This window comes from Orcinus orca, chromosome 2 (genome assembly GCF_937001465.1).
Source record: "Orcinus orca chromosome 2, mOrcOrc1.1, whole genome shotgun sequence".
Lineage (NCBI taxonomy): Eukaryota > Metazoa > Chordata > Mammalia > Artiodactyla > Delphinidae > Orcinus > Orcinus orca.
The window spans coordinates 120,714,035-120,740,121 of NC_064560.1; the positions used below are offsets into that span (position 1 = coordinate 120,714,035).

Genomic DNA, 26,087 nt, shown 5'->3' on the forward strand with positions numbered 1-26,087 from the left:
TTGATAAGCAGATGCAGATACTTTCTGCGAGGTCAGCTTAGCTACCCAAGCTAAGAGGAGCTTTTTCTTAATATTTTCTGATTTCCTGTGCAAATTAGAAAGAAAATAGCCACCTACTAATATTTAAGCAAGCTCCTAACATATATTAGCATATATCCTTATTGTTTTTTCATGACACTTTTAATTTCTGTGTTTGTATTTTCTCTTAGTGCACATATTTTTAACTTATTCGGATTTACTTAGCATAGCATTTAATTATCATGGTAAAAGGTTAAATACTATCAAATGATTTGGTATTTCAATATTTAATCACTTTTACCTTGAATGAGTAAATGTCTAGTCAATAGATATTCAGAGTCATAAAGGCATATTTTTATGGACATATATTTTTTTCATTTTGTTTGCTTATGACATGGATTAGATAGTTTATGATCTTATGTACTTAATTACCAGAAGAGTCATACTCATAAGTGTGTTCAAAAGACATTTTGAAGGACTTCTACTTACTGATGAGTTGATTTGCTCTAAATACAAATTAGAAACTCACAAATCGATTTTTTCCATCCGCTTAGAAACACTCTTTATTTAAAGTATTTGCATGTGCTAAAGCTTAGGTAAAATAGGAACGGGGACAGTATATGTACAAAGATAGATAAATGCTGTGGCGGTATCTTGTTCTGTCTCCATCTTGATGGATTAGTTAGCTTTCACTAAACAGGCACTCTAAAAAAGGGAAGGAAAAACAACTTGATAAGATAAAAGTGTGGGGAATTCCAAAATAAATACTGCTAACTGACCTTTTTGGATGGCTCAGTTAGGAGTGTTCTTATTAGGGTACCAATTGGTTGCTTTATTTACTAGTACCACGCATAACTAAGGTAAACACTTGGGTAATATCTTCGGCTTACTTTTTCATAATTTCTGGACAGACATAATGATCTTTCTCCCACAATTTTAAAAGTCAGATAAATTCCGAAACATTTAGAGAATATGGAGCTATAATTTTTAAAAGTCAAGTATTTTTTTAGCCCACTTCCCCTTTTTTAGAGTATATCTCTAAGTATAGAGTTGTATCTCATGCTCATTTATATGCAGAAAGAAGCTCTGTATATGTTAGGAAAAGAAGCCAGTTCGGAACCTCTGAACCAATTTCCTAATGCTAGTATTTTACACCTTAGAGTTTGTATCTTGGTGAACTGTAAAATGAAAGAATTAACTCATTAAGGAGCTCTGTTTCATCATAGCCACTCTGATTAAAACCTTCTCTACAATATGGTGCAAGAAATGGTCAGTCACTACTAAAGTTTTCTTTTTAACCACTGCTATGCATCACAAGAAGTCATTAGTTTACAGCTACTTCCTTCTTATTTTTATGACTTTTTAGCTTATCATTAACCCCATTCTCTTATCCTGTACTCTGAGATGAGCAAAGAAGATAATATCCACAACATTTCCACTGCTTACTCTAGAGATAATAACTTTTTGAAAAAGAGATAACCCTGTTTCTTTAAACAACTCCTTCCTCTTTAAATCCATGATAGCTTTCCCTTGTCAAGTTAGACTTTCAGTGCATTGTTAAGGGAATCAGACAAAATTATTTATAGCATGGTCCATGCAGATGAAATTGGACTGAACATACTGGAATTGTTTATTATTTCTTGTAAACTTGTTTAATAATTCTTTAATATTTACCACACAATTTTTTTAGCATCTTTATTGGAGTATAATTGCTTTACAATGGTGTGTTAATTTCTCCTGTATGACAAAGTGGATCAGCTATGCATATACATATATCCCCATATCTCCTCCCTCTTGTGTCTCCCTCCCACTCTCCCTATCCCACCCCTCTAGGTGGACACAAAGCACCGATACCCCACAATTTTCTATCCAGACGTTTTTCAGGTTATTAAAGAAATGTAATGGATTAATAGCTAAACTTATTTCCTTCTAATTCAGTCCCTTATGCCACTGTGTCTGGACCTGTTCAGTAGGGTTGTTGTCATAAGACTAGATACAAGTATGTCAATTGTCTGGACATTATATAACTTTAAAGCAACTGCTTAGCCTTTTTGACAAGAAGTAATTAAATGTTAATTAAAAGTCCCATACACTTACTTCTTTTCCACAGCTTCTTAGTGTTACCATCTGAATTTGCCAATTTCCACTTGGTTCTCTACATATATAAAGTTATACTCTTGTTTTAAATAAGAGCTGATTTTCACTATTTCATATTCAGTGTGGGAGAGAGGTTGGTATTATCTGCCTTGTTAAGTGTCTCCTTCCTTAAATTTCCCTTCTCATTTGGTATCTAGTTTTCACCTCAACCGACTTCCCTTTCTCTCGTTTCAGAATAGTATTTTTCGGATGCAAACATTTCACTTATTTCCATTCGCAAACTTGATTAATTCAACATGCACTAACTGATACCTTTTGCATGCTAGGCAGTGAACTAGATTCTGGAAGTAAAATATGGATAGCCAGTCCCTGCTCTCAAGGAGCAGAGTCCAATAGGCGAGATTGACAAATAAGCAAGTATTTGCAATGCAGTGTGGCAAATGAAGAAATATAGGGTGACATAGGAATATATAGGATATGGATAGTAAGTAACTTACAGGATAAAATCTGCCTACTGGTATCCATAATTCCTAGGTAGAAATAACATGTTCCGTAAGAAATATTCTTTGAGATTATATGAGTGTGAAACTTGTTCTTTCTGGGGAAGTCAGGGACATCTTTTAAAAAGGAGGAGGCCAACAAAGTTTGGGGCAAGCCACTTTGTTTCAGTCAGCCTTAGCTTTTTTTTTGTTTGTGTGTTTGTTTTTGTTTTTTGTTTGTTTGTTTGCGGTACGCAGGCCTCTCACTGTTGTGGCCTCTCCCGTTGCGGAGCACAGGCTCCGGACGCGCAGGCTCAGCGGCCATGGCTCACGGGCCCAGCCGCTCCGCGGCATGTGGGATCTTCCCGGACAGGGGCACGAACGCGTGTCGCCTGCATCGGCAGGCGGACTCTCAACCACTGCGCCACCAGGGAAGCCCAGCCTTAGTTTTATTAGACATAAAATGAGAAAGTTTGTGTTACATGACTTCTGATGTCCTTTCTAGGTCTAAAACTCTGAGTCTGTAAGTTTTGCTTTTGCAGTACACTGAAAAATCTAAATAGCCTAAACCTGTTTTGAAAAATCTATGGCAACAAATGATCCATAAAATAAATAAGCACAAACTTCAATTTTTTGGAAAAGTGGTCTGGCTGTAGAACTGAGTAGCCCCATAAAATATTAATTTGGTCATAGTGTGGAAATGTGAAATGATTGTTAAATGAGTCAAGGCCTTATTTGTGGCCTTTGGCTCATTTGGTAAGATTACCCATTAGCCATGTAGGCAGCATAACACGCATGGCCAAGCAGCTCATGGGAGCGTCCTAACAAATGTTAAATAAAAATTATCTTTCTCTAGCCTTAGGAATATATTGCTGTTATTTTCAAAATAAGACTGCTCAGCTTTAAAATCTCAGTCAATGGGAAAATAATTACATTCATTGCACTTAAAATTCTGACTCCGATCCGCAAATGTGTTTTTCTAATATATTTTTTTACGTCTCTTTGGAAGTTTAGAAGTCAAATGAGTGTTGATGGTTTCTGACCGTCTTTTAATTGTATCACTCCTGCCGGTATGAATTCCCTTTGTACCATTGCAGTAGGTAGATGTAACATTTCCCTTTGCAGATGCACAAAGTGTTTCTTCTTAGTCCTAAGACGCTTTTTTCCTTTCAGTCATTAACCTTGGTTTCATGAAAAATTCCTTCTCCATTTTTCTGTTTTATCTATATCTTGATAATAATAATTTAATAACTGTTCTTAAAATCTCTGTATGATAATCCATTAGGCTCATTCAGTATTCCTTCAGCTTATCTACAAAAGAGCGTGTGCTTTTCTCTTTGCTCTTTTTAATGAGGCCTTCCTACCGTGGCTTTAAATATCAACCAAACATGTTAATCTCTTAGGATCTGACTATTATTAAAATCTCTCCAACATTTTCTGAATTTTAAAAGATGTGATTATTATCATGTAATCTGTTTACTTCCATGTGAACTCAAATGGAAATGAATCTCCTGAAATAGCCACATTTTCTGCCTCCCAAATATACATCTGGCATTAAAAAAACCCAGCTAATTTAAATCTAGAATCTGGGTTTCCATGACACCAAACATCTGGATGAAAAGTGAAAAATTCAGTAGATGTTTTCAAATATCCAAATACTGTGTCAGTAAAACAGTCAAATGACGCTCTGAATCTCCCCATATTTATCTGGGTTTTTATGCATCATATATGTGGCACTGTCAGTCCTTCCTGATGGAAAACAGTGTCAATTTCAGAAATAACGTATTCACAAACAAGTATGTACTGAGTGCCTACTCTGTAGGAAACATTCTAAGTGCTGTAGAGCAGCAGTCCCCAACCTTTTTGGCACCAGGGACCTGTTTGGTGGAAGACAGTTTTTCCACCGTGGTGGAAGGGGGCAGGCAGGCGGAGGCGGTGGGATAGTTCAGGCAGTAATGCGAGCCACGGGGAGCGGCAGATGAAGCTTTGCTCGCTTGTTCCCCGCTCACCTCCTGTTGTGCGACCCAGTTCCTAACAGGGTACTGGTCCAGTACCAGTCCGCGGCCCGGGGGTTGAGGACCCCTGCTGTAGAGGGTTCAAGGTTAAAGGCTTGAACTCTGTCCTCAAATGAATTGCAGTGCAGCGACGGCTATAACACAAGGACACATATATACATAAAAGATAATGTGGAGTGAATAAAAACACAAGAGAGGAGGAATTTTGGAGGAAGGTGACTAGTCCAGGCTAGTGAGGATTTTCTGCTGGACCCAGTGTTGGACTGACCACGATGGACAAGCCAGCATCATGGAAATGGAAGGGAATGTTGTGATCACACATTTGAAATACGCACTCCTTCAGCAGCTGGGAATTTTACTTAAATCAAATAATGCTAAATTAGCCAGACGATTGCAACGGTTTTTGTGTCATTTTTTCATGATCACAGCCTTGGGTTTCTGTACGGTTTTTGCGTCTAAGTGTGTTTCTCAGGTATTTCAATGAGCAAATTTATATGCATCCCCCTTAATAGTTTCAACTTGACGCAAAGAAGCATACTGAAATTTACTCTCCCTATGGTCATTATAAAAAGTCTACCTTATACTTTGGGTTTCGAATTAGAAAAAAGATATAAAATTTTCACAGTTCCATATACATTGCATGCTTAAACCTCTATCTTCCAAGTTAGGTGATTTTTTAATCTATTAGGATCACAACTCTGATCAACTTTTTAAAAAATCCCAAATCCTCAAGATTTTTGCCATGTTTGATCAGAATCTAGATTAAAGCAAAATGGTTTGCCTCTTCTTCTTCCCCCCACCCTGCCTCCCTCCTTTTCCTCACCATCCTTCTCTTTTTTTAAGAAAAATAAATGATCATTTTAAGCTAGAGGGGAATATGGAGTAAACTGAGAAATTTTCTGATAATCTAAATTGTGCCATATGTATTAGTCAGCACTAATAAATTGGCTCAAGTAGCTGAAAGGTAAAGGGCGGCTGGATTTAGATAAAGCTGGATCCAAGGGCAGAAATGTGCACCAGTCTGTTCTTTATAGCTACTGGCTCTGCTTTTGTCTGTGTGGGCTTCATTCTCAATCAGGCTGTGTCCATTTGGTGGCAATAATGGCCATCAACAACTCCAGGCACAAATTCTACTGACTTAGTAACCCCAGTGAAAAGAGAACACCTTTGACTGACAGTCCTACTGACTCCCATTAACCTAACCTGGGTTCCATCTTCAGAGCAGCCAGAATGATTAACTATGTTGATTGGCTAAGCCCTGAGTACATCCCTGAAGTAAAATCAAGGCACTTTCGGGCTTCCCTGGTGGCGCAGTGGTTCAGAGTCTGCCTGCCGATGCAGGGGACGTGGGTTCGTGCCCCGGTCCGGGAAGATCCCACATGCCGCGGAGCGGCTGGGCCCGTGAGCCATGGCCACTGAGCCTGCGCGTCCGGAGCCTGTGCTCCGCAACGGGAGAGGCCACAACAGTGAGAGGCCCGCGTACCGCCAAAAAAAAAAAAAAAAAAAATCAAGGGACATTTACCAAAAGAAAAGGGAAAAGGTACTTCAGTAGAAAACTTTAATGTTAGAATGGGAAAGTCCTCCACTAAATATCAGTAGAGTGGGTGGTTATCCCAGCCTTACCACTGCCTGTTTCTATGACCTGGAGTGTTAATTAAGCCATTGCATCTTGGTTTCTTCATCTACATAAATTAGGTCGCAAGACAGGGTTCTGTTTAAAGACTTTTTTAGCTCTAATGTTTTGTGGTTCCGACCTCAAGAACTAGGACAAGGATAAGACACCCAGAAAATGCAGATTTACAAATAGTAACACAAAGCAGGAGATGCATCACGTTTCATGTAGAAGTGCTTCTGGTAGAAACCCGACGTTAGCTTGGCAGTGGAAGAGCAAAGGGTTGCAGGTTGCTCCTGCATCCTGAGGTAGTGATTAGAAGCTCAGACAACTTGAGAGGAGAGGGTGTGTGTGTGTGTGTGTGTGTGTGTGTGTGTGTGTGTGTGTGTGTGTGAGGGGGGGGAGAGAGGGAGTGAGTCAGTGAGGTTCAGAACTAACCATCACAAACTTTATTATTATAATCTCCATAAATATTTTATAAACCACGTATAGCTTTGTTAACCTCATTTTACTATTACAGAGACTAAGTCCCAGGCACAGTCTTGTTCAAGGTGGCAGAACTACTGACAAAGCTTGAATGAGAACTTAACGTCTATTTTTTTTCACGCTTTCTACAGATTTTTTTTTTTTTTTTTTTTTTTTTTTTGCGGTACGCGGGCCTCTCACTCTTGTGGCCTCTCCCGTTGCGGAGCACAGGCTCCGGACGCGCAGGCTCAGCGGCCATGGCTCACGGGCCCAGCTGCTCCGCGGCATGTGGGATCTTCCTGGACCGGGGCACGAACCGGTGTCCCCTGCATCGGCAGGCGGACTCTCAACCACTGCGCCACCAGGGAAGCCCTCTACAGATCTTTAAAGACACTGAGACAGAGTTGGGGGAGAAATAAAAAAATTTTAAAAACCTAAGGCTTTACTCTCAGAAAGTTATACTTAATAAAGACAAGGTGTGAAAATAAGACAGGACAATGAAGGGCTAAAAATTACAAATACCAAGTAAATCACTATGTGAATTTTTTTTTTTTATAAATTCATTTATTTTATTTAGTTATTTTTGGCTGCGTTGGGTCTTTGTTGCTGCACTCGGGCTTTCTCTAGCTGCGGCGAGCGGAGACTGCTCTAAGTTGCAATGTGCGGGTTTCTCATTGAGGTGGCTTCTCTTGTTGCGGAGCACGGGCTCTACGCACGCAGGCTTCAGTAGTTGGGGCTCGCGGGCTTTAGAGTGCAGGCTCAGTAGCTGTGGCGCATGGGCTTAGTTGCTCCGCCGCATGTGGGATCTTCCCGGACCAGGGATCGAACCCGTGTCCCCTGCCTTGGCAGGCAGATTCTTAACCACTGTGCCACCAGGGAAGCCCTCACTATGTGAATTTAGTGGGAAGCAAATATCTTGTTTCCAATTTTATTTTCACATTTCATTTGCAGTATACATTCTAATCATGGCATCAGAATTTCTGTTTACATAAGAAAAGGTGTTAAATTAATGGCCACTGAATAAGTTTGACATTCTATGAAAATGCATTGATTTTTTTCAAGGGTTAGGCCTTTAGCACCATCTATTTGTACCAGTTCAATAAGCCTGGTCCCAGAGCAATAAGTGATATTTACCCAATGCTGTTTCATTGTCCATATTAGAGAAATTGCTTAGAGGGTTTCGTCTACAAGTGGCATCATCAAACTCAAGGTCACCTGAATTAACTCTATAAAATAAGTCGTATCTTAGGGGTGGATTGAGGAAAAGGAAGTGGTGATTATGATGACCAAGTTCCAAGTATTTGCTGAAACTAAGAACCTGCCCAACAAGTTACTTGATCATTTGTCTCAAAGGCTATATTACATCATTACAGAAGAAATTTGACAAATTGCACATTGTTCTTTCAAGAGCTCATCTAGTAAACTTTTTTTTTTTTTTTGGTGTACTTGGGACTCTCACTGCTGTGGCCTCTCCCATTGCGGAGCACAGGCTCCGGATGCGCAGGCTCAGCGGCCATGGCTCACGGGCCCAGCCACTCCACGGCACGTGGGATTCTCCTGGACTGGGGCACGAACCCGTGTCCCCTGCATTAGCAGGCGTACTCTCAACCACTGCGCCACCACAGAAGCCCTCATCTAGTAAACTTTATAGACCAGTGAGTCGAACTCATAGGGTAGGAAAGTAACCTTAAGAACTAATTCTCAAGGTGTCCTGCTTTTAAAAGTATCCAGTGAAAAAGTTACCATAACAGAAGAGAATATCTAATTGTATAAAAAGTTAAATTGCTATGTTTTTAAAAAAATATGGAGTGTATAAATTAATTATAATTATAATAAATTAATATTACTTTAAAATTAATATTGGATTTTAAAAAATTGTTTGCAGCAGTAAACATGCAGACAACCTAGGAGTATATAAACAGAAAGTAAAAGCCTGCACCCCATGCCCTATACAACATGAAGTTGTACAGAGCACGGGGTGTGTGTGTTTTTCCAGATGTTTTCCTTGCATGACAAGCATAGATATGTGTGCATTTAATTAATTAATTTATTTAGCTGTTTATCTATTTTACAAAAATTGGTAATACATGTTGTTCTACAGTTTACTTTTGTCATGCAACAATATGTGGGGAAAACCTTTTCATGAGAATCTCCCATTTTATTTAACCATGATCCATTTGACAGATAGGTTGTTTCCAATTTTTTAGCCTTGCAAAAACTACCTTTTTCATTTACTGTGTACTTCTAATTCATGAGATGATTAGAAATATCACTTGAAGTATTCTAAAACATCCGTATAAATCCTTTCAACGTGGAATAAAGATTATGATAAATTGGTTCCAGTTTGGACAAAAATGAAGAGGGATTAACCACAAAAGAAAATTATCATTAAGTGATTTCACCTAAAAACTGTTTCACTGATACATTCTAAGAATACTGTAGATCTGTTTGCATGTACTTGATAAACCAGTTTAACCCCAAAGGGATGAGGAAAAAAAAAAAAAAAAGAGTCTAAGGTCAGTATCTGGAATACAGGTACTATCTCACTTTCGAATGAGTCTTTAGAAAAAAGGCAATTAAAAAAATATTTTCGGTCTACGTTGAGTCATGAGCCATACGTGTCTTACTAACTTTTTGAACAGTTGTCAGTTGATATTCAAAGTAAGAGGATATTTGTGATTCACTTCTCTTCAACAGTGGCTTTAAATTATTTGGGGATGTGAAAAACTTTGGCCTATGCTGGTTCTTTCTTGATGAAGGGAATCATCATCATCGCTATTATGTTACAATGTGTGTTCTTATGAGTAAGTTGAGCCACCTCTGAGCCGCTGGACCAGGGTGGGTTGGCCCCCATCAGTGAACAGACTAAACTATAGCCTCAGTCCAAGCATATAGAAACTGACAACAAATTATTGCTTGTGGTCTACTTCCAGTTTTCAAGTGCAAACATACCAAAGTTTATTTTAAATTTGAGCCAGTCAGACATTTAGCAATATACATCAAAGAAGAAGTGAAGGCTTCCCATGTTTATTATTTCAATATGATGTCTGTTCTAATAAAGTAGAAGAATGCCTATGATAGATCATGTAGTAGAAATTCTCTAGTTCCACAGTTTGGCCTTAAATATATACATATATTTGTAAATTAATCCAAAACACATTGCCATGGTTCCAATTCCTCTGAAAGCTGATTGTTTTCCATTCCTTTTTTAATTTTAGAAATACAGTGGCCGACTGCCAGAACACTTTCAGATAAACAGTCCACTCCCTGTATAAAAGGGGCATAGAATCATGAATGTTCAAAAACCACAGAACGTTATTTAAATAAGTGAAAGTTATTATGGTCTTCCCTATTAATTAAAAAAAAAAAAGCCATCTGCGCAAGGTGAATTTTGGTAAGGTCCCAATTATTTTAATGATTGTGGATGGAATTTGCAACTGCTTTCATAGTGAAAGTACAGTTCAGGGATTCCCAAGATAAAATGCACTGTTTATGTAATTTTGTGGTCATTTGACTTAATTTCTAATAAAACACTGGGAAGAATTCTTGTTACTCAATCTGAATGTACAGTCCTGCTTGAAGGAATTGACTCTACACTAACTTCCCCTTTCTAGTCTTCTACTAGCTTAACATCCTAAACCTCTATTTCATCTAAACCTTCTCTGTGTGTGTGTGTGTATATATGGTTGTATGTGTCTCTGCCTGTCTCCCTCACACACACACACACCACAACCCACATTTTGTCGGAACTGTCTTGGGCAAATGCATCATAATAGTGAACAAGACTGAGCACACCAAAAAAAAAAAAAAAAACCCACTGCATGAAGAAACAGCATACTGGATGACATTACCAATGCAGATCTATACATCGTCGTGATAAGTCTTTATTTTCATTTTTGTTATTTGCAGAATTGATTTCCATTGGGCACATCACCTAGAAACCTAGGCTTTCAACGTCTTAGAGGAATAAAAAGTCAAAGGGTGCTCCACCCTTGAATTTGTCAGGAAAATACCACAACAAGAAGGATTTGGGGATCTTTTTGGTCATTTTCCCTCCAACCAGTGTTTTCAGTCAATTAAAATTTGTACCCTAGGCCTTTTCCAGTTTGAAGCCACCCCAGCATCTGTGATAAGCAATCCTTCTTGTTTGTGCAGTCATTCATTATCTCCATTACCAAAAGGAGAATAGAGGACAATTACATTGTTTGGACGAATCAGAGTGTTAGGAGGAGTATTTGTCATGGTGGCAGAGTGCAGCACCTGACAGGCAACGATTGATGGCCAGGAATGAGTGTGAGTGGCCAAAGCAGCCTCATAGGATGCAAATTACTGACTGTGGATTCCAATTTATCCTGTTCATTTTTCTTGCCCATGCTGAAGACCATTAGTGGTTTTTGAAGCAGTGAAGGGGTCATTACTAATGTGGGTAGGCTCGAAGCAGGAGGGGGAAGGAGGGGAAAAGCCTTCTGTAATTACACAGCTTTCAGGAACAGGCTGGAGGCCCTAGCCAAAAAAATGTCAACACCTCGCAATCAGAAAAATTTATTTTCATTTTATGCTTAACCCATATTAACTCAACATTATCATCTTTCTTTGTTAACATTTGCAGAATATTAAAAGCCTGGCTTCTATATTAATACAAATCTAGTTAACCCCTTTTGCAATACAGGGGGTTTTGTTTAACCTAATGGCATTTGGGTTTGCTAATAAGTAATTGCACACGTTTTGGATAATGTATGCTATTATAGAAGATGAAATACCTGAAGAATAAAATCTTAGATGATTGAAAAACATTCACTCTCTCAAACACTGGAACGATTAGAAAGCTCTGAATGGAATACTTTGTTGTTCCTAATGTCAGCCTTTAATAACGTTGATGGGAAATATTTATTACTAAAGGCTTTCTCGTTTAGGAATGACTTTGACATGCTTTATAAAAGTTTACTTTTCTGTTTAAGAAAACCAGTGAATTTAGAGCAGAGACCTATTTAACAGACATGTTTTATAATTATGTACATGCCAGTACAGTGTCTCAAAGTAAATGTACAATTCTACAGTAACAATCTTTGATTTCAGAATGAGAGAGGAAAGTGGTTTGCTGATGGGAGGATGGTTTGTTATAAATGTTGGTGAGTTGTGATGGGAAGTAAAGAATTAAAAAACACCGAAACCTATGGCTTCATTCTCTTATTGCCACACTTTAGGGTAAAATGTAAAATGTCTGTATTGCACATAATTGATTCCTTGTGATGGGTGGTCACTTTGTGCGACCCTCTTAACCCAGAGCAGCAACCAGTAAAAATGAAAGAATCTTCCACTGTCCCTTAAAGGAGTCAACATAAACAACTGTCAGTAAACTCTGCGGTAACTGAAGTGGTAGCCATGGCTTCGAAGAATAGTTGTGATTATGGACGATCTTACTTTCCAAACTGACTATCAATAATCTTAGATTAACTAGGAAATAATGATTATATTGAGCCGTCTCACAAAGATAATATAGGAGAAAGGCTGCACAGAGGTTTTCCAAGAAGTAAAGTAAAATGGGCCTGCAAGTCGTTCCCTTAGTGTAACTGAAGTGATTGTAGCCAACCAAATTTCTGACCCATCGCCAAAGTGCTGTGCGTCCCTGACTGATGGAAGAAACTGAATACCTGCAATGCTGCCGTGCTCTGTGCTACTGGCCTCCACAGTGTGGCAGGAACGGGGCTGCACAAGCAGGTTTTTGGATTCTTGTCTCTGCCCACATTTTTCCCCCCCACATGATTAAAAAGCTGTGATTAGGAAAATCAAGCCATAGACTAAAGAAATCACAAACGGTGGTTTCATTCTTAGACGTAAGTGACTCTTTCTTAACTTCTGATACATCTTTCAAAACATTTGTGTTTTCATTAGCATCCGTACCCTTCCGAAGAGCAGAAGAAACAGTTAGCTCAAGACACAGGACTTACAATTCTCCAAGTAAACAACTGGTGAGTGACCCCAAAATCAATGTCTTTCTCCCGTGGCTAAAGTAAGATTTCTCAATCATTGTCTTCTTTTTTTGTTTCTGAAACAAATGAAATTGAGGAGGATAACTTCTGTGTTTCTACCTTGACGTGTGAACGTAGTGCACAGGGAGAGGAAGAGGTAACTAGGTAAATGGTTTTGGTAAGATGTATCCTTCTTCTCTTTCTCTCTGCCTCTTTCTTTTCTTTTCTCCTCTCTGCTCTTCCTCTCTGCCTCACTTTCCCCATCTCTGATGCTTTAAAATTCTCGACTTGAACAGGGCAAATTCAGTTCAGGTCATTCCCGTTGAAAATAGTCACGCTGGGTATTTTGGTGCAGTCCTCACGTGGAGTTATCAGTTCTCGGAAGGTTTCTTTAATCTAGGTTTTCTAGGCTGATGAAGATGCAAGCTCTGTAGCATCTCCTAGGAGAATTTTATTTACCCTAATTTTTTTTTTTTTGAACACAGGGTAAAAAATAAAAAAAAAAAAAAAGATCTCCCCATTTTTAGCTTTGCCATTTGGCTGACTACTCCCGTGGAGGTGCATGGGCCATCACTCTTTGTATGTGGCTTAGAGGGTAGCTGAGGAAAAGGAGGGGCAGAGGATTAAATAAAATGATCACAGTGGCCAAGAAATGATATAGGAATTACTTATCAAAATACTGGCCCAGGTTTTATCAGCAGCTTAATTTTGTTCGGTACATTCTTGGGGTGATGTTCAGATTAATTGAACTGACAGTTCTCTTTCAAAATTCAGGGAAAGTATTTGCACGGATTTCAGGCCTTATACAAACTTAATTACATGGAACTCCATTTTATCATTCTAATTCCATGTAGCAGAGGTTGTATTTACAAATGAGAAGTCTCTGCCTTTATTCACAGCTTTCCTTAATATATTTATCAAAGCAGGTTCATTTACAAAGTGCTCTATCTGTGGGATACAGGCAGGCAGACATTAACAAAGCTTTTAGGTTTATCAGGCTCACTGCCTGATGAGCTACCCGAGGGTCAATTGATTTTGTGGTTCTGTGATTCATTTTTTTCTCATTTTTCTAGGATCACAATGAGAGACATGCTTGGAGAATTAGCCAGTTTGTCTGCCTTATCTGTCAGGCAATTTTTTTTTTTCCCAGGGAAGTCAAGCTACTTAAATTGGCCACAGGAACTGCCGTTATCTGACTTTAATGCACCCTATAGTGTGGATAGCATTTCAATTACACCAGTAACCAAAGCTTAGCTGCAGCCCTTTTCATGCCTAGTGCTGTACAGAAAGTGATGTGCCTACCTACAGAAGCAGAAAATTGAGTTGCCTTGCTTCTGTCAGGGTGATTAATGCAGAAATAAACTGCTAACCTGAAAAGAAAGGCAGAAAGAAAGGATAGACAATACGGACTTGAATTCACTTTAATTTTCTTCTAAAGATTGGAACTATGTACATTTAAAGATACCCTTTAGACCAAAAACTTGGAATAAAGGCTGTAATCTCCAGACAGGGATGTGTATGTGATTATACGTTGATATGAGCCTCATAGAGTAGATACACACATGTCAACGTATATATATTCTCATTTATGTTTCTAGCACAAGCTATCAGTAGTCTAAAACAATAAAGTAAATACATTCTTTGTTGATGGTAGAAGACTTATTTGCCCTGCATGTTATTTTATATCATACTGATTGTCAAACCGAGCTCCGTTATATACAGTGGTCCTTGAAGCAGTGAATGTTGCTTTAAAATCATAATGTTTATAAATTTGCGGCAAGTTGAGGGTGGTTGTGATGGGAGTCTTGGGAAAAATGAAATATTTCTACATTGATATTTGACTTTGACCTTTGATCTTTGCTCTTTTTGAAAGTGCTGTTCCCTGTCATCCACTACCTGTCCTTTTTTTTTTTTTTTTTTTTGCGGTACACGGGCCTCTCCCTGTTGTGGCCTCTCCCGCTGCGGAGCACAGGCTCCGGACGCGCAGGCTCAGTAGTTGTGTCTCACGGGCTCAGCCGCTCCGCGGCATGTGGGATCTTCCCGGACCGGGGCACGAACCCGTGTCCCCTGCATCAGCAGGCGGACTCAACCACTGTGCCACCAGGGAAGCCCTACCTGTACTTTTTGATGTAGTCATTACACTTGAAGAGTGAAGATGCTACAGTCGTATCTAAAGATGAGCGTCTCTCACAATTAGACACCTGCTTGGAACTTGGAGAGAGCACCCTTATTTTCTGAATTCCATTGAGCCCCAGGGCATGGAGGAGGAGTTCTGTCGTGTGATAGCTTAGGTTTCTTGTTTCTCTATTATTTGAGCCGTGTTTGCCGCAGGATGCCAAGGGTTAGGATGTGACAGTCTATCACACTGCATACTTTCCATAATATGGCATCAATGTTGACACCTACGTCTTTACAAAATAATTCCATCTCCCTAATTTTCACAGTTCCTTCTGAAAAACCCTCTAATCCTGCCCTTAGGTCCAATTCTTAGTTAACAGCTACCGTAACTTTGATAATAAGGTGTGACTCATGAGGATAACACAGAAAATACTTTTAAAAGACTACCAGGAATTTCACACAGGGACTGAATTTTGGTGGATTTCAAAAAGAAATTTAAAAGAGAATACCAGCTACTGTGCAGTATATTCTGAAACTGACCGATGTCTTGATGATATCATCTTCAAAACAGAGAAAGCTATCCAGACTAATTTCAAAAGGCTTCATAATCACTGTTCTTAAGTGCCAAGTGATAACTAAAAGAGATGAGAAGAGTAGGCTATAAACTATTTCTCCAGGCCCTGAGAGCTCTCAGCAAAAAAAAAAAAAAAAAAAAAAGCAGGGATCAGAGAGCAGTTCCTAAACCTCATTTAGTCAGCTCTGCTAGGAAATGATACCCGCTTCTCTGATTGAGGCCAGGACTTTAGACTTGTGTGCTGTTATGTCCATACTCAGAGAATTAGAATAGTATAGAAAGCATCCACATCAGAAAATCATGGAAGACTTGCTGTTTCAGTTCTGCTTCTCACTTACCTCTTAAAATAGAAAGGCCAAGCAAGGTCAGGGTAGTTAAGTATTGCTGTAAAATAACCTCTGTAGTAATAAGCCGTGGAACATGGCTTCACGCACTTGATGAGAGCAATAAGCAATAAAAACAGACCTGTTAAGATCAGTCAGTAATTTCAGAACAAATAAGCAAAAAGGAAGTTTAGGAGATAATTCAGGGAATTAAAGATTATTTTATCTTAGCAGCCAGTGTTAGAAATAATCGCAATGGGCTTTTCCCATGTATTTACAGTAGGGAGTGTGCAAAACGTGATGATACCACCAAATCGAAACGTGATTCCAGGGAAAGAGTGGAATCTATGACACTAAGTCATTTTCTCCTACAGTTAGCCCTCAGAAGTCCATAAATAATCAATAACCTGATTAAGACTTTAAAAAAAATGATGATCACCAGATCTTCAGTGTATGCACTTCGCTGACAAAGGTAATCACAAGTAGTGAGCCTGGCTTTCTAGGCTGTTCAGTTGGGGGAGAGTCACATCAGCTGTGAAATCATCAAAGTGTGTGCATTAGGAGAGAAGAAAAGCAAGGAAATGAATATCCTCACCCTGAATAACCTCCTCACCATGGAGAAGCAAACATGGTGTACTTTGACTGAATATTGATTACATCTTGGAGGGTAATATAGCGTGGTAGGTGAGCACGTAGGCTCCGGAACCAGACCCTGGGAGGCTAAAAATCCTGGTTCCACCATTCGTCAGAAGTTTGACCTTCAGCAAATTACTTAACCCTTTTCAGCCTTCCTTTCCTCATCTGTAAAATGGGGACAATAGTCATTTATATCTTATATAGTTGTAACATTTCAGAGAAATACTGCATGCTAAGTACTCAGCGTAGTGCTGACACGCACCATAGATGCTGTCTGTTGTTAAAATAGTAAAAGTACATAATTGTAAAAATGAGAGAGAATTATGATGATTTCATACAATGATATCAATGAAAACATCATTAAATCGCTTACAAACTGGAATGGAGATTTCTTTCAGGAGGAAATAGACCTATATTTAAGGGGCGATAAAATTTGAGAGCAGACAACTCACTGTGCATAGCTTCTATATTAAACAAAGCTAGACTTTTGTAGTTTCTTAGATGATCCTTTTTTTTTTGTAGTTCTTTGATGCCAGGGAGGTAAGATTAGGGAACCCTAGGAGGTAAGTGGCTTCAAATAGCTGTGAAGGTTAGACGTTTTGAAGGAAAGTCTTGGGTATTAATGTCTGGTATTTCCTCAGGAGGCATGCTTACACGCATTCATTGACAAAAGATTTTTTTGAAAATTATTTTTTTTAATGAGGAAATTCTTGCTTGAATAATTTGTTGGGATGCATTCATACATCTTTGACAATAGTAATCATTGAAATATAGTAAAGTCAACTTCGACGATTAAAACTCCTTAAGCTAAAAATACTATGAGAAAAATCATAACATTTCCATGTTCTCATGTAACTTTCCTCAATGCTATATAAGAATTATAACATTAACTTTTAAGTTCCTATTTCCAGGTTTAATTTTAAAAGGAAGAAATACCATACTTTTAAAAACTCATGTCACTGCAGTAACTGTATCCTTATCTATATACCAACAAGCAAAGTCCATAGGGTGACTTATTGACAGAAAACAGGTATACTAGGAATAAAGGACTTACCTTTCTTGATAGGAGGCTGTCTCCAGGGCCCGCGTAAAAATGTATGAAACTGAAATTTCGAAGAACTTTCCACTTGAAGGTAGCTCAGAGAGTTCCTTTGTGTAATAGATTTCAGTGTCCTTGTATGGCCTCTCAAACTGAAGATATAAAATATCTTCATCCTGCTTGCCCCACCTTTCCATCAATGGTCTTAAAACAATCTTTCTTGCTACAACAGCTTTTAATAATCAGACATCCACTTTGTGGAACTTCCTCATGGGAAGCGACAGTTTTGTTTTACCTATTTCAGTTTGACCACGTGGACAAATTTTTCTAGACTAGATAAGAGCTTGCTCAATTCGGACTGAGAACTGTGCCAGGGGAATTCCCTGGCGGTCCAGTGGTTAGGACTCTGCGCTTTCACTGCAGGGGGCCCAGGTTCGATCCCTGGTCGGGGAACTAAGATATCAGCAATGCCAAAAAAAAAAAAAAAAAAACCTGTGCCGGAAAAGTTATCTTGGGAATCAGTTTTTCCCTTTAGGAAGGCTCATTCACTACCCAGGTGACTTGGTTTTCTTATGTGCGATATGGAAAGATGAGGAGACAGAAGAATTTGTGTGTGCAAACATATAAGTTAAGAGTACTCTGAGAATAAAAGGCAGTTTTGTTAGAAGACCTTCCCAGCCTTGATTAAAATATGGACAGGAACAGAGTGATAGCCTCAGGAAAGCAATCATTTTCCTCAGGAATCCATCAGTCCAGAGAGATGTGGGTGCCCAGATGCTTTCCTTTGCTGCTTACACTTAAAAGGGCAATAATAGTGTTCTAGGTGGGTTTGAAGACAGGGTCAATGTCAGACCCTCTGTCAGTGAATCCCCAAGCCCAATTCGAAGCCTAATTAAATGAGTAGGAGGCTGGGTTAGTGGTAAAAGAGGTTGCACTTCTTTACAGCAAAGACAAGTCATTTTCAAAGGTATGTATGTTGTCACTCCCCGGCAAGGAGAGCAGACACCAGGAAATATGTTGTAATATTAGGACATCACGAGTAAGCTGGGAATTGAGGAAAATAATTTTGTAGCAAACATATGGAACGATTGGCCAGTGGTGCAGGAAATCTAAATGAGGCACAGAGACAGCTGGACACTTTTATCTCAAGAGAAAAAGGATTGAAGGAGAGAGTGATAGACCAAGGAGGTGGAGTTGAGATAAACCTAAGGGAATGAGCTGGCTGGACCAAACAGCCTCTCTCTGCTCAGCAGTTTCCACCACAGCCATTTGTTAAACACAGAGCTGCTGTCTTCGCTGATTATTTCCAAGTAACATCTATGTTTCTGAATAAAAATCCATTTGAATCTCAAGTCAGATTTGCCAGGTGCTAGATTCATTGTCAGCATTTAATGTGCTGAAACTGCCGATGCTGAGGAAAGGAAGGCAAAAAGGAGTGCTTTTGCACTCCACGTTGGTGAGCTTGAGGTGAAATGCTTCTCTTTCACATGGCCTCCTATGCCAGAGAAATCAGTGACCAGGGAAGGAGGCAGAGATGCCAGAGATGCAATGCCAAAAAGCCTCATGAGGTCTTTTGCTAAAACCAGAGCGTTTTCTTCCCGACAGTCGCTCCAGGGGTGAAAGAGCTGAGTTGGTGTCAGCAGTAGGGTTTCCAGTCTCTTTCCAGCTCTACCCAGCTTCCACTCACTCTGTCTCCATGGTCGTATTATCATTCCTTGGGAACCTGCAGTTGTTTCTGAGAGGAAAACCAAAGGGAGGTGGTAAGAGAGATTAAAAGACAGGAAAAGAAAAATACACGTGATTAATGTTTAACCAGAGGGATTGCCCGGAAATTTAAATGGATTTCACTTTGCTCTGTCTACAGCAAATGGAACTGGAGGTGACCAGGGCATCAACCCGTAGCATGCCAATTTTGAATCAGAGGGACTATTACAGTATTTGCCTGTGTTACTTTCTGTAGCAGATTCCTGACATTCCCACACTGATCTGAAAATTGAAGACATCTATTGTACCTAGGCAGCTGTGCCTCCGATCCATTGCCATGTCACACCAGCATTTCTAGACACCTTCTATCTTGTAGAGATGGGAGTACCATTTCCAGAAATTGAGATTCAGTCCAAATTTGGGCAAGCGGCTCAGGCTCAGCAAGAGCCTTTTAAAAGTGGTAAACAAAAGGAGTGGAGGGGGAAATAAAGGAAGGGGATGCCAGCGAGGGGACTCAAAGGGGAGGTTTGCTGCAATCCTTTACATTCAATTATACCAGCTCCTTTGTGCTTTTCCCTTTTGCTCTGCAAAGAAAGAATGAAATATGGTTTTCATAGCAAGCTGGCAGCATTATCTCAGGATGCATATTTCTTTGCTGGGTTGGAATGCCAATAAGGGGAGAAAAAGAGTTCCTCGTTTAGAGGAAAGTACAGTGCTACAGAGAAAACACAAAACAACAAAAAAGGAATGCAACAAGTTTCTGAAACGGTTCCAAAAAATGCCCCTTAAAGAAAATACTTAAATGGGAACTTTTTTGAAGATAAAATTTCTCATGCTGAACCTTACCGGTTTTCAAAAGTCTCTAAATATCGGGGGGGGGGGGAATTTCAGCCAAAAATGTAGACTATTTTTGATATTTGAAGATTCTTAGAATTAGCCCCCTCTCTTTCATTGATAAAGACAATAAACTCCGCAGACAAGTCCTGGGTTAGGCACAAGGCTCTACCTACTTGTATACTTCATTACAGCAGTATTTGGAAGAGAGACAAAAGTTTGTTTAAATAAGTCCTTTATCCATCTCAGTTGGCATGATTGACATGGTTTCTCAGAGTGACACAGAAATAAAAGTCTATATTTCAGCGAGTTGCATGTTTTTAAAGTAGGATGATATTGAGTTGCTATGTACTTATTTTTAAGTAGGAAAAAAATGAAGACAATTCATTGAAAATGTTACAGAATTATAGCTGCTGATTCAGTAAATGTTCCTAACCCCAGTCACAGATCAATAAAGCTGTATTAAAAAAATTAATAGAAAGGAATCTTCCCATTAGCCTCTAACTTGTTTCTAGAATGCAGAAAATAGAAAGTTGACACAGAACCTTTAAATTAGAAGCTATTAAAAGGAAGGTAAAAAGATAGATCAGAATATACCAATACCAAGTTGTTTACTTTCCCTAAATTTTTTTACCTTTAAAAATGAGAGTCTTGGTGGCTGTGACTTTGTTCTGAGTCCTCAGTCCTTTTTACCACGTTGCTGCCATTTCCAGTAAATGTTTTTCCTCGTTGCTTCCATTACCCACAGGCTAGAGTGTTTTTTAAATGTATTCTAAAAACTCACTCTCAGAGAAATAAGTATTTTATGAATCATCTTTAGGCCATGTCCTAATTCACTTCACTCATTCATTCATGCATTCATTCACTGGAGAGCAGCCTGCCAAAAATTACTTAGTTGAGAATTTGCTCCGTTAATGAGTAAATGTAGGTCCCATTAACCTCTTGATCTGGAGTCTAAAAGACCTGTTTTGTTGTTGCTACTGTTGTTTTCATTGTGTTGGATTTTTCAAATATTAGAGAACGAGCATCGGCTAGGTGGCATCTCCCAGTGCTTAGCCCAGAAAGTCTATCCAATTCATGACTTTCAGAACTATTTCCTCTGTTCTCTAGAAACAAGGAAAATTATTTTTTATCTGCAAAATCGTTAGCAATCTGGGTAGGAAAATACATACAGTTTTTCTTTTTTTAAATTTTGCTTTCTTCACGTCTTTTTCCTGCTTCATTGTTTTATTGTAATCATAATAGAAAACCTTGTTTCTGGGTTTTTTGTTTGCATGTCTTTTGTGCATGAATCAGAATCATTATTGCTGACTGACCATTCAAGATAGATTTGCAGTAACTCCCTGTCCTGGTCAGAATTGTTAATTCTGCACTCAGGTTGGAACACATCAGAGTTCTTTCTCTTTTTCCCTTGCAAGGTAAACATTGAAAGATATGAGATTTCCCATCTGTCTCTAGATACAGCTTATCTTTTAGATAAGTCCCTGTGAGCTGAGGTTTCAGGCTGTTTAATGTTGACCTCTTGAGTTCCAAACTTCCTTAAAGACTTTAGATAAACAAAAACTTTAGCAGTGATTACTAAGGGAGTGGTGGGGCAGTGGATTAATCCCCAAAGATCTGGATTCAAATCTACCTCAAAGACCCACAAGTGAAAAATCTCATCAATGATCTTGACTTAATGGTTTCAGCTCAGTTCTTGAGGAGGGACCCGGTCATTCTTGACTAAGCCTATACCTTAAGAAGGATGGCCAGAGGATTCCTTTTGTCATTATTGATTGATCTATCAATCAAAATTGATAGATCTCCTTCACAGAGATGGTCACAGATATTAGCATACTTTCATCCGGCTGATAATTTTGGTAATTTCAAGGTTAAACTGTCAGGTATTTTAAACCTGGATTTTAAATATCATTTCACTGAAAAATTATGAAACACATGGGAGCTTTCTTTGTCTCTGCACTATGTTTTCTAAAATTCAGAAAAGTACCCTCTTCCAAAGAGAGGACTCTGATTCCAGTAGTCTGATGGGTGAGAATACTCAAAGTAAAGTACGCAGTGAAATGCACAAGGATTTCATTTGGGCAGAGTGGTCTTTTTTTTTTTAATTGTGGATCTGGTTCTCACTGTTTTGTTTTTGCAGTTGAAAGGATGCATAGGTATTTTTGAGTGCCCATGAGCAAGTTTCTTCTTCATAAAGTTGTGTAGAAAGCAGCACAGTGGAATTTGGTCACAGCTGGTTGATTTCCTGTGTTACCTGAAGCCAAGTTCCATAGGGTAAACTCCAAATACCTTCTTAGCTATGAGTTACTAAATACTGATAGTCTTGGACCTGTGTGACTCAGTGTGGCTCTTTGCTTTACGAAATATGCAGGTTTCCTGTTATCCTACAATGTTCCCATGGATTCAGTGTTTTGTGCTTGTGTTTGGTGGCCTCGGCTGGTATAGAAGAAGAATGTTAAAGAGAAAAGTAGTAAACCCCTGTAGAATAGAATAGTAAAAGTCATCCGGATTCCCTTTCCTCGTAATTTTTTCAGAGTGAAATTGCTAAAGCAATGTCAGTAAACAGGAAACAAGTGAAGTGTAAAATAATTAGCACCAAAGAGAACATTAATAGGTTACTTATTAAAATACACAGACAGATTATATGACCCCATTGGGTCCAGGGACCAGAGATCACATGACTCAGTGTGCCTTTTCTGAGGGGAGCACCCCAATGTACTTTATCAGCTTATTGGCTTCTGACATTAAATAAGCTTCAGGTATGATTTACTGAGGAGCCTTTTGACAGGAGCGAGAAACTGAAATCTCCTAGTCCTTGCTGAGCCTCAGCTCTGTTTTCATTACCTTCTCCAAGCATTACGTTTTGTCAACCGAGTTATGTGTAGTTCTGGGAGAATCTCCTCTGCTTCCAGAAGCCATTGTTCCACCCATAATAAAATTATGCTATCAATTTGCCACAAGAGAAATACTGAAGTTCACTAAATTATTGCCATGTGTTTTGCACTAAAGACAAAGTGATACCAATTAAAACAACAACCACCCCTGGATTCTATTTTTTAATGGTGTGCAGGAAAGAGCGAGCCTGGCTCACAAGGGGGGGTCATGTCTCCCTTCTACACATTACAAATTTCATTTGCCTTAATTAGAAAATGGCGCTTGTGGCGAATGAGCAGGGGGTTTAAGTGGGGAAAGAAGAAAGAATGAAACCCGAGCTGAGCCCTAAATAATATGTCAGAAAATGACAACTTGCCTCCCACAAGACTCTTTCATTTGAAAGATTTGCTAGGTTACATTAGGCCCAGATAGATTTTTCTAGAAATGGGGCCGTAACCCACAGACGAAAAAATGCCCCAGTTTCAAAGCTCTGCAGATAAGTCAAATCCATACTTTGGTTCCATCATAGTAATGAGTACTCTCACATTTAAGGTAACATTTTCAGGATGCTGTGTCCCTGGGGATTCGAGCATTAGTTATGATGTAACAGTGTCACGTTTTTAGAGTATCAGCAGGAACTAATATCCTGCGATCTCAGTTCATCTTCTACTAGATTAATTAAAGAATTGCCAATAATTTGGTCTCAGAAGAAAAGCTTACCTCTCCCACACCCTAAATAAAAAATGCCTGCCCATTTCCCATCAAGTTGGTGACTAAACAAATTCAGAACTTTAAATATTATGAATAAGTCCAATTCCATTACAACAGAAAATCTTTAGACAATAAAAATATTTCCAGCCCCAGGCAATAGTTCACTAATTTTAAAGAACACTTCTAATGACACAATTTTATTAAGCAATAGTGGGCAGCACCTTGCAGTGTATTATATCTGTTCTGAGGACAAGGGGTGAAATTTCTTGAGAAAATTGGCAGTTCGAGAAGATGATATGATTTTTCCAATAACACCAGTAATCATTAACAAAGGAAAAATAATGAGGATTTCCATTGCTAGACCTTCCTAGAAACCCTTCCATAGCCTAATAGCAACACTTGCGAATAGACCGAAATGGATCCAAGAGAAAACGATTCTTCTAGGCATCACAACAGAGCAAAATTAGGCTGTGTTTTGTGAATGACAGCCCTGATCTTCAGCTATGTTTCCAAACTAGTGGAGGGTTTGAAATGATTTCTGGATTGGTTTACATTTATTGTTGTTGTTGTTTTTTCCCTGCCTTTTAAGTGACAAAGGGATTATTCACTTTGCTCAGCTTCTAGTAGGTGCTGGTAACTTCTTGTTGAATGGAATTCAAATAAGCTAGAGAGAAGGCTGAGGAAGAAAATTTACACGAAAGCTGAGTATTTCGGTGAGAGGGTGACCACTAGCATGCCATTTCTTAGAGGAGATTAGATTTGAAGTTAGTTTTGAATCAGAGGAAGGAAGTGTTGTAGTAGTTGGATAGAAATAATATGTGAGTCCATGAAAGTGGGGAAATTGAGTAAAAGAGTTTAGGAGGAAACCAGCTCTCCCTGACTAGAGTCAAAGAAATTTGTAAGTGTGTGAGGTACAGTGAGAAAGACAGACACCCCAGTCCACAGGATTTTGGAGGAGCGGAAGGTTCAGTGTTCACACAGAGGATGATGCAATGTGGACTGTTAAAGGGAACTTACATTCGTCAGCAGCCTGGGTCTAATTCCAGCTCAGACAGTTTGTATGATCTTGGGCAGTTTTGCCTTCTTCACTACCTATTCCCTCATCCATAAAAGAATGGGGACTGGGTGATTTTTAAGGTCCTTTCTGTCTTTAAAATTCTATTATTTTATGATTCTAAGCCTGTGAACTGAAAAAAAAAAAAATCTAGTCAAAGCAAATGAGATGAAGACGATTTTAACCATTGTATTTTGAATTGATGAGAAGAGAGGGAGAGAGACCAGTGACAGTAGACTATGGGTGACTTAAACAGAACCTGAATCAGAGATTTAGCTATTAAAATGAAGAAAAAGAGACCGATTTTATCTCTGTTGTTAAAAAAAAAATGTGGCAGGATTTGGTGACTAATTCAGCACGGAGTGTGAATAGAAAAAGAAGCTACAACAACTGTGGGCTCTGTGCCTTGGGGAGCAAGGACTTGGGGATTCTTTCCACAATGACAGCAGATTTGAGTGGGGCCTGATGCTTTCTCTGGGAAGATGATCTTGTTTTCACAATAGATAGCATAAAATAGAGATGAGCCCTGTGGGGAAGGCAAGGTCAGAATAACAGGAAACACTGTGGGACGGCGCAAGGGGAGGGAAAGTTAGGTCTGAGGGTACAGATGTTATTGAAGGCCCTGGAGCAGACCAGCTTGTCCAGAAAGAGAGAGGAGGCCTTGGTGACAGAGGGTGTGGGAGGAGCTTAGGGATTGAGGGGCAAGTCCACACTGATTACTGTTATTTAGAGGGGACCCTGTAAAGGACGACTCCATCTATGGTCATAGAGGAGCTTCCTAAGGCAAGCTATAGAGAACACGATTTCAACCCATAGATTAAAATTTCCAATAGGAAAGACCAACTAGAGTTTAAAAAGTTTGACATCTATTTAAAGCACACGATTCTTCATAAAATGGGAATAGTAGGCAAAGTAACGAAGTATATCTTTCTTCTTCCATGTTTCAATAGAATGGTAAAGGGGTAAATTTTTTTTTTTTTTTTTTTTTTTTTTTTTTTTGCGGTACGCGGGTCTCTCACTGCTGTGGCCTCTCCCGTTGCGGAGCCCAGGCTCTGGACGCGCAGGCTCAGTGGCCATGGCTCACGGGCCCAGCCGCTCCGCGGCATGTGGGATCTTCCCGGACCAGGGCACGAACCCGTGTCCCCTGCATTGGCAGGCGGACTCTCAACCACTGCGCCACTAGGGAAGCCCCGGGATTTATACATTTTTAATGGGCAGCACTAGAAAAAAATGAAATACCATCTTATGGAAAGTATACCTCACTTAGGTAGAGGCTATGCACAGTGCCTTATTTTGATCATTTGGATAAGCTGTTTCTTAAATCCCTTCTTGCAAAGTAGACACTCCTATTTAGAAGGGCAAGAGAACTCAAACATAGGGTCAGAGTTAGAGTTTCTCAAAACGCCATTGAATGTAGAGTTATTGAGATGATCAGATCAGATTATTTCCTCACCTAAACAGTCACCTTCATTGGTCAAGGTTATCTAAACTGACTCTAGATATTGAGATTTGGGGAACTAATTATCTCTTTTGTCAGTTCCTGACTACATAGCAAGGGGGGAATA

The 26,087-nt window shown here is 39.2% G+C and overlaps 1 protein-coding gene across 7 annotated transcripts in view; it reads left to right on the top strand.

Annotated features, from left to right (window-relative positions):
* MEIS2 (Meis homeobox 2) overlaps window positions 1-26,087 on the top strand; it is a 201,732-nt gene that overhangs the window by 129,706 nt on the left and 45,939 nt on the right. For all 7 annotated transcript variants that reach the window (XM_049705486.1, XM_004274018.3, XM_049705487.1 and 4 more), the window contains one exon: window positions 12,579-12,655. In XM_049705486.1, the coding sequence (XP_049561443.1) occupies window positions 12,579-12,655 (77 nt within the window). The remainder of the gene's footprint in view (window positions 1-12,578; window positions 12,656-26,087) is intronic.